Genomic DNA, 17,597 nt, shown 5'->3' on the forward strand with positions numbered 1-17,597 from the left:
GCCGGTGCACCAGAGCTAAGCCAGCATACCGCAACTGCCAGAGCCGGCGCTCTGCAGCGAGAAGCCGCCACCGCGAGGCCGCGCACCGCAGTGAAGAGGAGGCCCTGCTCACTGCAACTAGAGAAGGCCCGCATGCAGCAATGAGGACCTGTGCAGCCAAAATATAAATTTTTTAAAAAGAAATCATTTAAAAAAAAAAAAGCAGTCTTGGATTTAAGTTCATTGGAAGGGCCTTTCATAACTGCAGGTCACACTGACCAGTTAAGAACCATAAGCTAGTCTCTTCCAAAAACTCAACTCTTTTTATATACTCCTTTCTCTTGCAAAAAAAATGTATAAGCTGCTGAAAACAGATTATGAAGTAAGTCAGCAAAGCTTCCTCAATCCTATTAATTGTACCTTTATTTTAAGGATCCTGATTTCAGGGGATTCCTTCCAATACTGAACTCTCTAAGGAAAGTGGCATAATCTGTGTGTACCTGAACTGTTATGAGAAATGGAAAACAACACACTGTATGTGAAATATCCATCATACAGGTTACCTGCATGAAGCTAATGCCATTTCAGTATCTTTTTATTGAACCTATTAGATCTTTATTATTAAACCTAGATAATTTGGGCAAGTAAGTTCCATAGTTTTGTGGAAAATCTGAATTTATTACTGCCTTGTCAAGTTCAACAAGAAATTTTCACATAGGCAGCCATTTACAAAAGGCCAGATTTTGCTATCAGTAATTTAGATAAAAATTTAAAATACAACGTGGCATTCAATTTGTTTACTATTGTTCACTGACTTGTAATTAGTAGAACAAAGACAAAAATAGAAAGCAAAAATTCTTATTAATATGGTTTAAAAAAGAACATTCAAGCAATTTGAATCAGTCTTGTGAAGTCTGGAGAATCAGTCTGTTAGTAGTGGTGTGTGTAAATAATCAAGGATGCCAGTAAAACACAACTTGGTAAACAGGCATTTCCTATTTAATAAGTACAATATATACATAAAATTCTCTTGAAAAGCTTCATTTTATACAGAAAGATATTTACAAAATGAACAGTGTAATCAAACTAAAGATTATCTGTACAATGCACACATATATATATATATATGAACTTTGGAAGATAAACAAGTTTCATCATAGTCAAAATGGATAGCCATATGCATTTTAAAAAAGAATTTCATTTCCGAAGAAAAATACATCTTTAATATACAATTATATTTTTCATTTATTTTCCTGAAAAATTCTATTTGGATTCTCTTTTGATTATCTTCTCATGTTCAATCTTGAAAATTTTCAGGTTTCTAGTGCCACCAACCGGTATTAAACATGAACAATCTTAGTGTCAAGAAAGAAATCTTTTGTTTTAAAAAGGTTATTGGAAGACAGACCACTGAATCCAGCATTCATAAGGCAAATTAACCATATGGAATAACATGATTGATAAACATAAAAATATTTTCATTGGGGAACATATACAACATTTACAGTATTAATGGTTTCTAGTGCTTTTTTTCTTCCACTGGAAAATTCTGGTCTGAAATTATATGTAAAAATCTTTAGAAAATAATATACTGCAAAACAATTTAGAAACAAATATGACACCATGATTAGATTCATCTTTATGAGCATCAAGTGGACATTAATAATTTACTAAAATGGCAAAAATTAAGTGCCATTTTATGGTCTTTCGATTTTTTTTCCCCCTTCTTAAAACAATAATTAAACATCAAACTGTGAAAAAAGTTAGGAAATGTGCAGAACCACCACAAAAACAACAATCTGCTCTCAATGTACCTAAGCAAGGATTCGTTTCCTAAAGCTTCATGCGAGTGAGACTTCTGGATCACCTACTTGCACAAGTGCATTAACCTTCTACTGACAAGGGCTGGTTGGGGGCTGTAGAGACTCAAAGAGCAGCTCCTACTGCTTCCCAGCGGTTTTCACTAGACCATAAGCTCCATGCGGACACGAATTGCTCTGTCTAGTCTGTCTACAGTATAATGTTGACACCCTGTATGGTGCCTGGCAATAAAGGGGTTTTCAATAAATGTGTTTATTTAAATAACATTTGTTGGTAGCCTGGCAAAGTTTAATTTCAAGATAAATTGCTTTAAATGGTATGGATAGAAAGCTTAAAAAACAAACAAACAAAGTAAAGTTTAAACTCATTCTACTGTTCAAATCCACCATTTTCAATCCTTAGAGCTTAACAGGCTAAAGTCTGAAGTGGTATGGGAAAAAGGCAGTCACAGTAAGTATTCACTTTAAAATTAAAACCTAGTAAAGTGCATATGTATGTATACATACACACAAAAATAATTTTCTCCTCAAAGAAATCAAAATAGTGCTAACAAAAACAGCCTTTGATGTGTTTAATTAATAATAAACAGACAAACCAAAATTTCTCCCAGAAGTCAAGTTTATCGTTTATCCACACCATTTTCCTTTTCTGGACACCCCATTCTTCTTTCCATATATTGCCCTCTAAATGCTTAATCAGGATCTTTGGGTCAGTCTAGAGAGAGATCTGATAAATGCACATTGCCGTACACACTTTTGCTCAGTCATGATCTATATACAAAAGGATATAGCAGAAACTAAAGAACAAAAGGAAAATAAATCATTTTTTTCAAAATTCCCACAGTTCCTTACATTTATGGGGGGAACAATAGTAAGTCAATATATGGTTTATAATTGCATTCTTCTAAAACTGTTTAACCATTAAACGTCTTTAAATGAATGCTGGCACAAATGTCAATATTGGAATGCTTCATTTTCATATGCAATATATGTACGCAAAAATCTGTGCGTGTATGTACATATATATTTTAAAAGTGTACAGACATAGAATACTGTAGATCTGACCACTATTTGGTCTCCATTAACATATTTTGTGTCTTGGAAGGAAAAAACAAATACTGTAGTGTATGAACCTATATCACATAAGAAGCTGTAAAAATTTAGTTACATTAACTAAATAGTCTTTGGGAGCATCAATACTATTATCAAAAACAACTAGGAAAATACTTCAGATGTGATTGCACTTACCCTCATTTCTTTATTTTAATAAATTATTACTGGTAAAGGAGAGCAAGACACATTATGGTAAGACCAAAACTTTTACAGTTATTTTAAATATAAAGCGTTTCTGAACTTATATTTCCATTTTGAAGTGAAAAGATTTTGTTTTTGGATGAAACCTATTAACTCAATATATAGAAAAAAATAAGATGCTACAATGAATCATCTAACCTTTAGTAAATGATCTTTTTACACAATGGTAAGTTGATTAAAAAAAAATTAAAAGACATTAAAGGGACATTGCCATCAAAAGCCCAGCCCAACTGGTAAAGCCATACAATTCTTTAAAGGCTTTTCATTCATCACCTCAATACTTACTTCTCTTGAGAGGAAAAGAAGGACGCAAAAATTCAAAATAAAAATGAAGCTTGCTGCAACATCTGTGTATGTGCCAAGGTATCGTTACAGAAATGATCTGAATATAACGAAATGTAGAAAATCACAGTGAGAAATTACAAGAGCCGAGAAAAAAATTCAGTGACAGAAATACCGATACTGTGACCAGCAACACTTGAGTGCGTATCTTCAATAAATATTTTAAGAATCCAACTGGACACATAAATTTGGCTCTAAAACTCCTTTGGTTACAGAGATATAATTATTTTGTGTTTTAAATAAATATACTGAAACACAGCACATTTAGGGACTGTAAGATCACACCACTATAACATATAATTAAACTAACAGTAAAGAATGGTACACAGATAAAATGGTTAACAGTGCCCTATGCTGGATTCTCTTGGGAACTGGTTCTTCGTAAGTATTTTATATTTATCTTTATACTTGATGTCAGTAAAACTAAAGTATTTCTGTTTCAAAGAATTCATTATTCATCTCTTGGTTCTAATGACTAATGCACTTCACATTTTAAAATACAACTTAAGTCCACAGGAATTTTCTAAATGAGCAAATTATTTCAAATCATAGTTTATGTAACTAGAGATTTTAAAAAACTTAATAATTAACTCAAATCTGAAAAAATTGTTCCTAGCACAAATAAGGAAGCCTGATAGAAGCATACAGTGCCCAATCACTGCTAGGTACCAACAGCTAGCTTTCCTATTAGCTTCCATGAAGATCAAAGGGTTTAAGAACTCATTGGTGTCCCTAACACACAAGCAGATGTTATATCAGAATGTCAAAACAAAAGTTTTTCTCATTTCTTTAGTTTTATTCATGTTGGAGAAATAGCATATTACTGAATGATTAACACCTGTTCTTTCATGCATAATTTTGGAAAGTGAAATCATTTTTTTTTTACATTATATATTTTAAAGGGAAGAAATACGGAGAAGAAGTTTTCAAAAGCCCTTGTTGTAATGTTCAGCACTTCATATGACTACCAGCAAATTAAATTCTGTTGTTCAGATTCAATGACAGGCTGTCACTGTACAAGAACAAGTTTCCTCAGCGCTTACATTCTTACAGTATACACAGCAATGCATTTGTGTTGTAAAAAGGTACTTTTTTATACACATGAAGCAAAACAAACTTTGTACTAGCTGCCACACAAAGCAGGGAGAAGTTTCCGACAGTCCTGGGCAGCGGCACCTGCTCCTTGTGTGGCTTTTGTCTGTTCACTGAGGAAGAGCTTTGTGTTGGGTTTTCTTCATCCTCTGTTCTAGTTCATGCTGGTGTTTAATCAGACGTTCTATTTCTATTCCAAGTGTTTGCAGATTTTCCTTTAGCAGTTGGAAAAAGGGGGAAAAGAAAACAGAACTACTAAGTGTAATAAGTAAAAAGATTCGATTTGAACTATTTTTCCCTAAATTTTGAACTAAAGAGTGATAAACAGTCATATCTGCCATGTGAGATAAACTTTGCACATGGATGTTTTCAGTGTAGCAATCCTGTGTACTTCAGAGTCATACTTAAATCTTTTCACTGAAGCTATAGCAAATTTTAGTGCATAAACGTATTATCAGATTAAAAAAATTATTTCTTAAACCCATTACTAACCATTAAGGCCCAAACAGCACAAACAGAATAGCTGGGTCAGATAACAGCTGCAAAAAATAAAATATAGCTGGAAAATACATTAGAAAATAAATACCTCAATCTTAATGCCTCAGTAATCAATTATAACTATTGTAATATATGTCAAAGACTTTCCATGGCAAAGTAAACCTCTCATTTAGGGAGTCTATCCAATAGTTATACTAATTTTTTTTTTTTTTTTGCTATTTCTTTCTTTCCTTGTTAATTTTAAAAATTACATTTTTCAAAAAGAGAAAAACATAAAATTTCATCTATGGAAACAATGGTTACCCTTCATTACAGAAATAGTCCATCCATGTGTTAGACTGAATAAGAGAGGTATACCATTTCTGCCATGTTTCTTGGTTGGTAAGTGAATGAGAAATATAAATACCTTCAAAGTAATATTTTTCAGCAATGTATCCTCCAAAACAGCCTGTAGTTTCCGGTTGATCTCCAAAGAGAGTTCCAATGTTAACCCACTATCGGCTGGATGGGACGTGTACAAAGATGCCATGATGCCACCGCGCCTACTTAAATGCACTTTGTTAAAATCAGATGCCTCTGAAGAAAGTGTGCCTGATTCTTCTCGTAAAATGTAACTCTGAATTATTCTGTAAAATAAAGCACTATGACAGTTACGTCCCTGCAGAATTTACAAATACTGCAATTTTCAAGAGTGAACTAATCCTAAGTGTAAAGATGATGCATAAAATAATTACATATTAGGTTAATAACAGAACTATATTAGAACATAGGGGACAAAAAAAAAAAAGAACTATATTAGAACATAGGGGCCTCAGGTGGCACTAGTGGTAAAGAACCAGCCTGCCAATGAGACATAAAAGACTCAGGTTCATTCCCTGCGTTGGGAAGATCCTCTGGAGAAGGGCATGGCAACCCACTCCAGTATTCTTGCCTAGAGAATCCTATGGACAGAGGAGCCTGGCAGGCTACATACAGTCTATAGGGTCACAGAGTCGGACATGACTGAAGCAACTTAGCAAGTATTTGAAAATAAGGGAATTTTTCTTATTCAGATGGCTTCTCAAATGATCCCATTTTTGTTATAACATGGTATTTAGATTTAAGATATATAAACATGGCTCTATTTTTTTCCTTATGTAAATCAAAATATGTGAACAATTTATTGTTCCAGTTTTAGTTAACATTTTCTATTTTCTTGCCACTAAACTTAAAACTTGTGTTGTCCTCTTTTTCTTTTAAAAGTCATGGGCAAGGATGTCCCTGGTGGTCCAATGGCTAAGATTCAATGCTCCCAATGTAGGGGACACAGGTTCAATCCTTGGTAGGTAAACTAGATCCCACACACTGCAACAGAAACCCAGCACAGACAAACATAAATAAATAAAAATAAATGTGTGGTAAAAAAAGAAGAATGGCTTTGGTAACTTAAAAAAATTTTTTTAAAAATAAAAGTCATGAGCAAATTTTTCCCTAAATCTGCTCAACAGGAACGATAATCCACAACCCCATCATCTCTTAGAACCACCATCTTGAAAATAAGAAGCTAAGCAGAGCTCAATCTATTTTTAAGTTCAAAGTTATTCTAGTATCAAAAAAATTAACACCTACTGAACTCTATATCACCTTAAAAGGAAAAACCTATGCTTTCTTTCATTTCTGTATTCCCAAAACCTAGAACAAAAATAAGTGACCAATAAAAGATTGAGAACTATATGATCATAGTTTTAAAAAAAAATTTTAAAAGAAAGGCTCTTGATACAATTAATTTTGAACTCAGGAACTTTTTGTTGTATGAATAATGGTATTTTGAACACGGATCCCAGTACCATAATAATACACACTTTGGGACTTCCCTGGTGGTTCAGTGGTTAAGAATCCTCCTGCCAATTATAGAGGACCTAGGTTCAATCCCTGGTCTGAGAGGATTTCACGTGCCAAGGGGCAACTAAGCCCATGTGCCACAATACTGAGGCCTGCGCGCCCTAGAGCCTGTGGTCTGCAACGAGAGAAGCGCCCGCAATGAGAAGCCAAAGGGCCACAGCCAGAGCAGCCGCGGCTCACCACAACGAGAGGGAGCTGGCACACAGCAATAAACCCAGCACAGCCACAAGCAAACAAGAATGCAAAAGACACACACTTTGTTTTCTTCCTGATTTCTTCCACCAGCTGTTTGATGTGATCCTCCATAAATTCTATCTTCTCATTTTTCCGGGCATGTGCCTTTTGCAGCCTTACTATCCTCTCAATCAGCATGGCCTTGTCTACTTCTGGGAAGTTATCTACAGCTACTGACGACCCAGTATTTTCCGGAGATCGATCTTCTGCACTGCTTCGAGCATTGAGGGACCCTTAAGATAAAAAAAAAAAAAAAAAAAAATTTAACTTATTGTACTTAGTCTGGAGTCAACTCTAATCTCAGGCATTATTTCTTCTACTATCATTTTCAAATATTCAATCTAACAGTTGGGCACAGAACTCAAGTCATATCTGACCTGAGTTCTTGTTTTTGAATAGACTGATGATAGAAAAAAGGGTCTAGTATGTTTCTAAAAAACAGAAATGGGAAGTGGCAATAGAGAAATGAGAAACTCAAGATACCAAAATTAAACGGAGACACACAGAAAGAGAAAAAAGTCACAAGACAGAATATAACCAGTAGGTTAAGCTCTGGAGCTAGTCCTCCTAGTAGCTTTGTGACTTTGGACTCTGTATCACAGTCACATCATTTAAAACTGGGAACCATAATATGATTTTCCCTGGTGGACTGCTATCCTCATTTAAATGAGTTAATATGTCCGAAGAGCTTAGAGCAGCATACAGTAAGCAATAAGTAAATGGTAGCTATTATTTTACCAATATCCGTTGAGAAGAATTTCTAATCTTTTTTAATCCTACAAAGACATATTTTTTTCAAATCCCATTTTGTAGATTTAAGTTAAGTAATATTATCTTATCCAAGGTTATACACTAGTAAATGGTAGAACTGGGATCTAAATACCTATGTGTAATTTCAAACCCATTTCTTTCTACTATACAATTTTTCCACTATTGTAAGAGTTGATGATGTTTTTTCCCTACTGTGCAACTCCTGGGAGGCAGTGAAAATGTCATGGCATGCAGCTTCTACAGTCTGAGTTCTGTCACTGTGGATTTGGTGAAAGTCAGGACTGATCTCCTTTAGGATGGACTGGTTGGATCTCTCCTTGCAGTCCAAGGGACTCTCAAGAGTCTTCTCCAACACCACAGTTCAAAAGCATCAATTCTTCGGCGCTCAGCTTCCTTTATAGTCTAAATCTCACATTCATACATGACTACTGGAAAAACCATAGCTTTGACTAGACAGACCTTTGTTGGCAAAGTAATGTCTCTGCTTTTTAATATGCTGTCTAAGCTGGTCATTAACTTTTCTTCCAAGGAGCAAATGTCTTTTAATTTCATGGCTGCAGTCAACCAGTCCATCCTAAAGGAAATCAGTCCTGAGTATTCACTGGAAGGACTGATGCTGAAGCTGAAACTCCAATACTTTGGCCACCTGATGCAAAGAACTGACTCATTGGAAAAGACCCTGAAGCTGGGAAAGAGTAAAGATGGGAGGAGAAGGGGACAACAGAGATGAGATGACTGCATGGCATCACCGACTCAATGGACATGAGTCTGAGTAAATTCTGGGAGTTGGTGATGGACAGGGAGGCCTGGTGTGCTGTAGTCCATGGGGTTGCAAAGAGTCGGACACAACTGAGTGACTGAACTGAACCAATGGAACCACTCTGAATTTTAAGTTTCCCCATTTATAAAATGGGAATTACAACACTTACCTCACATGACTATTCTGTGAGTAGATAACATGTTTAAAGCATTCAGCATGGTTCCTAGCATTCCAAATAAAATAAATATGCTGATATTTTGCTAATTATCATTTTCACAATGCCATCAATCAATTTTATAAATTATTAATTTTTGCTTTAAACTAGAGGCATATTGTGGAAAAACAAATGGCAACCCACTCCAGTATTCTTGCCTGGAAAATCCAGTATTCTTGCCTTGAGAATCCCATAGACAGACTGGAGGGGCTGCAGTCCATGGGGTTGCAAAAAGAGTTGGACACGACTGAGCGACTCAACAACAAGAGGCATATTTACCATGAAAAAGCAAAAAGATTTAGAAATACATACATATATATGTATATATAATCTGAAATATAATGATGACCCCATCTCATTAGGTCTCAGGTGTTAAAAGCAATATAAAATTAAAAGAAAATGGAAGACATGCTATACCATATCTCTCTATAGAGATGGATACAAATCTGAACTGAAAAATGGAAGAAGAAATTGTTGCATAGAATGAAAAAGCAGATAAGGAAAAGGAGGTAAGAAGACGGATGGTATAGAACCCCATGACAAACTTAAAATCCTGTGTAAAAACGTTTTAACTGGAAATATTTTTTACAATGTAATTGTGTATGACCTCTGCCTTTCATAATTCAAAATTATAGAAAAACATATCGATACCTTGTAAAACAAAAAATGCTATTTCTTTTTATTCTTGATCACTGAAAAACAACTATAAAAGCATTAGTTTTTTTACCTGATGAACTAGAACGACTTCCCATGCTGCTGACTTCTTTATCACAGCTTCCATTCTCAACCTGTTCTAACTTTCTTCGTGCTGCAGGAAAAGAAATGGATTACTTGTGACAACGATCATGACCATCTGCCCCCACTATCTCTGACTTTAATTTGGCCTAAAAATCACTTAGGCCAAAATGGCATAGGCAACAAAAGAAATTTCTTGAATACATACAACAGGAGGTCTGTAGGTTCACTGACATAAAATGACATCTAGAAATGCACAGGTCAAATACAAAATACATGGAAATAACATTATGACAACTGATACTGACATCATTTAGGCACACAGAACCTAACTTCTGGAGTCCTGAAAGATTTAAAAGAGTTCCACAGTACCAGAAAATCACCCCAAATTTCCCTTCAATTACATCTATGAAAACTAAATTCTTCTGGCAAGTATCTGAATATATTTCTATTAAGTAAATGCTAAGTCTCTTTCATCATATTACTGTATGTCACCCTATTTTAATACAAATAAAACAGTGGGGAGTAGTAGAGAACAGGATGTCAGAATATCTCTTATTCATCTGCATACCCAATCACACAGCAGACTCCAATAACTGCCTAAATTTTTAAATGACAGAAATCTGAGTTCTAGTTCTAGCTGTCAATTGTTGTGTTTGGGAAATTTATAGCTTTTCTGGATCTCAGTTTCCCCTAAAATTAAGGGTTAGGATTCAACAATCTCTAAGTTAGAGGTCATCAAGGTGGGTGCAGGTACCCTAGATGCTGTACGTAACAATTCATAGACAAGTGTAGGCAGAAAATACTAGCACTCTACTTATATTTAATCTGATCTTCTTAAATTTAGATTTTTCATGTTTTTCTAATGTGCATAAAATAGAGTAATACATGCTTACAATTTACAAATTGGAGAACAAATACTTAAACACTTTTCATTGACAGTAATATGTGATTAACAAAGTCTAGACATTGCTGTCCTAGAAAGGCACTTTCCCAATTCTTATATTCTGTGATTCTGTGAATAAATGTATTTTAGAATAGAACATGCTTTAAACTATTTATGAAATAACAAGGTCAGTCACTTGGTTTATGAACATTAAAAAGAACCTACAGCTCTACCCAGTGTGGGAGAAACTAATGTAAAATATATTTTTTCTATAAATCCTTCAACAAAAACAAACAAGAACATTCAAGATCTAAGTGCAGAAGAATTTTATACCTTGCTGAAGTTGTTTGGTAAGATCCTTGACACTAGAGGCATGTTTACGTCTTTGAGTCACTAATTCATCTTTTAATTCTTCAACCTGGGTACTCAGTGCTTTAACTTCAGTTTGTCTACAAGTGAGTTCAGCTTGCAGAGCCTGGACTTCCTCTTTTCGCAGTTCTTCTTCTTTTAACAATCTACTTTCCTAAATATTAAAATAAGATAAAAATACTGATTTTTATGTTTTAATTATTGCTCAGAGTTTAAAACCTTAAAAATACAAGGTCTTTGGTAGTAAATTCTTCTATCATCACTCCTTACCAGGTTGTTTATTGTGTTCCTCAAATTTCTTATGCAATAAAGTGGGGTTGGGGGAGAAGGGGAGGAGTGATATATTAATGCATCTGCCACCCCACACAAGCAAAACAACATGCGATACAGGTCTCTGTAGTTTTGGACTAAAGTCTTAACTTAAGTCCTCCTCACAACGTGGAAATATTAAACCATTTTTAAGCTATAAAAATACAGAAATTTAAAGTCCTTTTAAGAAATACATGGTAATTCCAGTTAGGAATGACAAAAATCCTGGTTTTCTTACTTTCAAGTGTGAAATATTTCTTCATAACAATGTTAGGGAGAAATTTTATTAAAAAATACGTAAGTTGAAAGGAAAAACTGACATTTCTCATAGCATTTGAATTTATCAGAAAGTCTGTGCTCGTCCCACCAAATAAAGCTTAATCATCTACCATTAGGTTTACATCTTTAGGGAAACTTAATTTGTGCTTCTTGCTGTGTTGCCTTAAAAGTTGAATGTACACTAATACTTACCAAATTCATATTTGTCTGTTTCATGTGTTCACATTGGCTTTGTAACTGACTTTCACTACAGGAAAGTTTATCAAACTGTGATTGCAAAGAATTGGATTCAGATTGAAGCTGTGCATTCTTACTAGTGAGCTTTTCTGTAAACAGTAGTAGCTCAGATTCTCTTTTCCTACTGCCTTCGATGTCTTTTTGTAGGTCATTAATCAAAGAATTAAGACTTTCCACTTCTTCCTTCAAATTTTCAATTTCTTGTTTACCTCTAAAAAACAAAGTTTATATTTAAGAAAAAAAAAATTAACTATTAAAGGACATTAAGGGTTTGAGAATTTTCATTGACTGAAATGCTTTATAAAGGTACTTTTATTCATTCATCCAAATACTTATTTGGATCACCACGAACGCCTAATATACGCTAGGAACTAAGAGCTCACTAAGAGCTATAAGCAAGACTGATCCAACTCCTGCTTTCGAAGAGCTTTTAATCAAGCACTGTGAAAAAAACATTTTTGATGATGAAACCACAGAGTGTAAGTGATTAAAATAATACTTAAAGGGTTAGCAAACCTTACCTATAAAAGACCCCGAGAGTAAACAATATAGGTTTCTGGGGCACATGGCCTTTGTTGCAACTGTTTTAACTAAGCCACTGTAGTGTGAAAGCAGCCACACAATACATAAAGGAATGAGAGTGGCTGTGTATCCAAAAAAAAGTTTCTCTACAAAAAGAGGCAGTGAGCTGGAATTGCCTTGTGGGTCACAGAGTGCAGATTCCTGGGTAAGAGCAGAAGTAGGAGTGAGCAGAAGACAACACAGTCCAGGCCAAGGAAACAGTATGTGCAACGCTGGGAAGGGAACGAGAGAATGACATCTTGTTGATACTAACAGACAGATATTAAATACTGATGAGGATAAAGACTGTACTATATCATAGCACTTACATAGGGCTCCACACCTAGGAAAACAGTTAATCAACGCTTGTTAACCAACTACTGCTGAAATACAGCATGAAAAAGGAGAATGCACAGAAGGAGAAGCAATGTTACTAACGATCATCCAAGCCATGTTAAGGCATCTGAACTCACTAGGCAATCCTTGAGGTAATGGGAAATCACTGAAAGGTCTGAGACTTCCTTTTTAAAAAAGATTATGTTAACTACACTGTAGTAAACTGACTAAAAGGGAAGTAGGTAAACAACAACAACAACAGCAAACAGTTTAGAAGCCATGGCAGTTTTCTAGATGAGAGCGGATAATGGCTTAGATGATGGTAGTAGCAATGGGGGTGTAAAAAGTAATATCTTGAAAGATATTAATGAGTTAGCATCAAAAATATTTTGTGACTGGTGACGTGTGAGGGAAAGGATAGAAGAGCCAAGGGTAACCCCCAGGTTCCTGGATTGGAAAATCGCTCGGATGTCACACTCATCACTCATCTCAGCAACATCAGAGAAACGTATTTGCAGGCAAGACAGATGAACCAGTTTAGGACATGTTTAAAAGTTTAAGATGTCTTTGACACTTGCATGTCTGGAGCTCAGCAAAAAGGGTTAAAGACAATAACTTGAAGGTTCTGCAACACATTACAGGAAGAGTTAGGATCACCCAGGGGTATAATAAAATAAGAATAAAAGACCGCTTTATGACAGAAAGAGAAGGCTGCAGAGCACACACAAAAAAGACTGGCCAGAAAGTTGGGGAGGAACACCAGGACAGCACAATGAAATGAAGCCAAAGGAATGGAGCACTTCAAGAAAGTAAGGGGCTTAGTGTGTGCATACTGGAAACTCAAGCATGGCTTAATCTGGGAAGTATCTACTATATTTAAGGATGCATTAGCAGTCTGCAATGGTACGTTGGGGAAGCTTGAATAAAATGGAGAGAAATAGAAGAGCAAAGGATGCAAAGAAATGGAGGAGGGCTGCAGATGATTCTATAAATCATCTTTTATTCTGTAAATAAAAGGACAAGGGTGATCATAGGGTTTTTGAAGTTTTTAAGATGTAGTAACATTTAAATGCAGACAGAAGAGGGAGTCAGTAAAAAGGACGAGGTAAGAGATAAAGGAAAAAGAAGGAAAAAAAAAAAAAAAAGAAAAAGAAGGAATCAAGAAAGACCCTGAGAAGGCAGAAGAGCATGGGATCCACAGTAGAAGTAGAGACCACAATTTGGTTCAGAAATAGGAACATTTCCTTCACAAAACCAGAAGCAAAAGAAAAATGAGTGCAGATGCAAGTTCACAGGACTGACAGCAAGAGGTGGAGAGAACTGTCACCCGACAGCCCCCTTTCTTCTGCCAAGAGTGAAGCGCGAGGAGAGAGGAAAGATCACTGTGAAAGCGGTGTGGTTTGGGACATGCTAAGAAGATGGGGGAGAAGATTCTAAGGACATATGGTAGGACTCAGGGTGCAGTAACAGTCCCAGCTGAGGTTGCTAACCATGAATCTATAGCAGCATCAATCTGGATGACAGTGAAGATCTCTTCAGCAGCACTCAGCAGCCTGGGTGTTGGTAGGGTATAAAAAAGAAGATACTTGGATCCAGTCTGAATCTAGGCTCTGTCAGGTAAAGTCCTAAGTAGAACTCAGTTAACTGGTGTTAAAAGAAGCCAAGGAATAATGTTACCTCCTGATTGCAAGCTACACACATGCAAAGATAGAGATACAAATCTACCTTTTAGAAGAAAAACTACTGTGTGTAAGTAACAGAATTTGAAAGGTAAGGAATGGATCAAAAAAACCCACAATCCATTCTGTCTTATAAATAACTACTGCCAATGTTTACGTATGAATATAAACTTTGATTTTTAGAAGCAGTGTTGGGAACCTCAAAAATAACCTGAAACAGTTCAAATGAAGATAGGAATTAAAAAATTTTTTTTTGCCTAGTAAAATATAAGATTATTCTTATTTATTGTAATGACTGCACTTAAAAACAGCAACTTAGATAGAATCAAAAAGCCTGTTGATTAGCACAAACAGAAGTTGCTCATTTTATACCTTTGATGCTGCTCCTGTATCTGATCTGCAACTTTCACTTTGTCCAACAAACTCTGAATTTCAGCTTTTTGGCGATTAATAATCTCTTTATATTTTGATAATTCATCTTCTGTCCTCAATCGTTCATCTTCTAGACATTTTACCTATCAAATAATCATATGCAAGTTAAACTACAAAACGATATTTTCTTATTCCTTATTAGCCATTTCAGATAGTGGTTATGTGTTAATAATCTAAGCTGAATTGTGAAGCAGTATTAATTAACATGAAGAAAACACAGCAAGAAGTTAACACTCCTGTGTTTCAGTCTCAGATTTCTCATGATTTAGTCATGGCAGTTTTAGCTTTCTGTTTTACCTCCATTTCTCATCTGAAGAGGATATACCTTCCCTACCTACCTCAAAGTACTGGCATAAAGAAAAAGTAGAAGGGCACATGAAAGACACTTTAAAAATTAAGTGATCATAAATTCAAGATGGTTACCTAAAAGCCTATTTCTAAGTAAATGAAAGATACACAATGATAACATATTTGACACTTATATTAAAAGGGATATTATTCTTGTAATATAAGGACCCTAAACACTGGAAAAGATATAGGAGACTGTTAAAAATTAAACCTGTATACAAGATTATTAGATATATTCAAGAGAAATGTACAGTCTTTCTAGTATTTTCTGACACAGTTCTAAAGCCCACGTATCTTCCCAATTAATTTGCTAGTAAGACTGCCTTTAGATCAGAGGTCCAAGGATAAGTTACAGATAGAGCAAATGTGCTGTGAAACAGGAATGTTTGGCAAACACTTTAAAGGGACTGAAATGGAAGACATTTTTATTTCTCTAAGAGTCAATTTTGTTGCTAGGGAATTGACACACTACTTTTTGATTTTAGATTATTTCTATATAAATATCCTTTCCCCAACATTTAAAAATCAGAATGAGTACTAAATTAAAGTTGTTTACCCGTCCTCTAGAGTCACGACTAAAGACTGAATTACCTTTGTTCTCAGTGTCCTTAGCTCATCCATGCCCTCCTTAAATGTCCTCTTCAGATCTTCTAGTTCCTTTATTTTGGCATGATGCATCTTTTTAAAAGTTTAAAAGAAACCACAAATCATTATATGCTAACCCAGATCTAACATTTATTGCCTGCTCCTTCTAAAAGACCTTAAAAGTAGATGGCAATAAGCACTTGTCTCTCTCCTTCAATAGTACACCATCTAAGGTATACAAATACAGAGCTACTCACTTCTAACTGGTCAGATTTTTCCTGCATTTGTTTTTCAAGTTCTCCTTTTGTGACTCTAAGCTTGGCATCAAGCTCATTTGATTTAATTTCTTCTGACTCCTAAGGGAAAAGAAACGACAAAAGTATGGCAAGTTTTAAAGTTTCATGCTTTGAAATGTCAAGATGGCTTTTGCAATTAAGTTTACTAATCATAAAATACATAGCTCATGCATCTAAAATTGATGACTGAATTCAAAAATTTTAAATGTATCAATTTTGCACCAAGAGAAGAGCACATTTAATATACATATTATACACAGCAGGCTTTTTTTTTTTTCCTAAGTTATACATTTCTTTGTACTCGTCTTCCTTCTAAAGTTTTATAGTGTTTTTATTTGTCTAAAAACTTTTCTAGTAAGATTTCTATTTAAGCTGCAAGTATTTTAACATAGGAAATAGCCTGCATTTAATTTAGTTGCCCTAGAAAATCTACTCCACACTTCAAATACTAGAGATACAAAAATTTATGAAACAAAAGAGTATTAACATTTGGTAAAACTTGTTCTAACTTGTTATAAAGAAATCTATTCAAAACTTTAGCATACCTGATATGTTTTTATCATATCTTGACAATTTTTCCTAATCTGATCGGCTTCTTCCTTTGCTTGAGTTAATTTTGTTGTTGTTTCTTTGAGTTTATCTTTGGTTTCCTGCATTGACAAAAAGACAGTGTGAGATAATAGAAAATATATATTGGTCTCTGCCCCCAGTTCCTAACAGAGCTCCTGAAACCCCTCACAGCCTGGGCCCGGGCCTGGCATCTGAAGTGACAGGTTGGGAAGTTTTGTGGGACTGACACTGTCTCTGGATGGACAGTGTCAAAGTGAGTTCAACTGTAGGCCACTCGGCTGGTGTCACACACAACTGCTTGTTGTGGGGGAAAGCTTCCACACACTGGTAACCAGATGAGTCAGCAGTGAAGTGTTTTGTATAAAAGTAAAGGGGACGCACAAGAAGAAACACACAGGAGGGGAGAACTGGATTTTTCCCTATGCTGGAGGAAAACTTTTTTTTTTTTCAATTTACAGACTAGCAACAAGGCTGGCACAGTGATGTTATGAATGGTGACAACAGTGACCAGAGTAGAGAAAGTTCTTGTCTTAGCACTGCTACTGGAGCCAGAAACAATTCCAGTAATCACACTTTGTGCTTCTGACAAAAAACTAATGTGGCCTACACAGGTGATTGATCAAGTCATTAAATAAAGTTAAATTTGATAGTTTTCAGCAAATCACTAGAAGTTACTGACCTGAAAAGACAAAAATGCAAAATGTTTAAGCAGTTCTTTGAGACCCACATGAAAGACGATTTTTTGTTTTATGGCCAAGGTATCCATTCAAAACTTTTATTACAGATTCATGCTGCAATTTGGTTTCTCTTCCTAACCACTCTATTAGAACAGCCATTCTGATGGTTTCCATGGAAGACTTTCTCATCAGATCCAACTGCCTTTTCTAATTTCTTATTCCTGATGTACCTATTCCAGTTCTGATCACTCCTGACTCTTTCTTTTAATAGCCTTCCTCTGTCTATAAGGCAGTATATTTCTCTTTTTTTTCCCCACTTCTTGCCTTCTCTGTCTTCTTAACTCGCTAGACTTCCTGTGTTGATTGTCCAAGTACAGTCCTACCCTTCAGCTT

General features: G+C 35.3%; 1 protein-coding gene across 1 annotated transcript in view; it reads right to left on the reverse strand.

Annotated features, from left to right (window-relative positions):
- Positions 1-956: 956 nt before the first annotated feature.
- Positions 957-17,597, reverse strand: part of CCDC186 (coiled-coil domain containing 186) — a 40,582-nt gene continuing 23,941 nt past the window's right edge. Inside the window, exons 7-16 of the mRNA XM_043925764.1 lie at positions 16,503-16,607; positions 15,919-16,017; positions 15,668-15,754; positions 14,669-14,811; positions 11,676-11,931; positions 10,860-11,049; positions 9,633-9,713; positions 7,183-7,393; positions 5,452-5,671; positions 957-4,762 (exon numbers count right to left, since the gene is read on the reverse strand). Of these exons, the coding sequence (XP_043781699.1) occupies positions 4,658-4,762; positions 5,452-5,671; positions 7,183-7,393; positions 9,633-9,713; positions 10,860-11,049; positions 11,676-11,931; positions 14,669-14,811; positions 15,668-15,754; positions 15,919-16,017; positions 16,503-16,607 (1,497 nt within the window). The 3' untranslated portion in view covers positions 957-4,657. The remainder of the gene's footprint in view (positions 4,763-5,451; positions 5,672-7,182; positions 7,394-9,632; positions 9,714-10,859; positions 11,050-11,675; positions 11,932-14,668; positions 14,812-15,667; positions 15,755-15,918; positions 16,018-16,502; positions 16,608-17,597) is intronic.

This window comes from Cervus elaphus, chromosome 15 (genome assembly GCF_910594005.1).
Source record: "Cervus elaphus chromosome 15, mCerEla1.1, whole genome shotgun sequence".
In the NCBI taxonomy this organism is placed as follows: domain Eukaryota; kingdom Metazoa; phylum Chordata; class Mammalia; order Artiodactyla; family Cervidae; genus Cervus; species Cervus elaphus.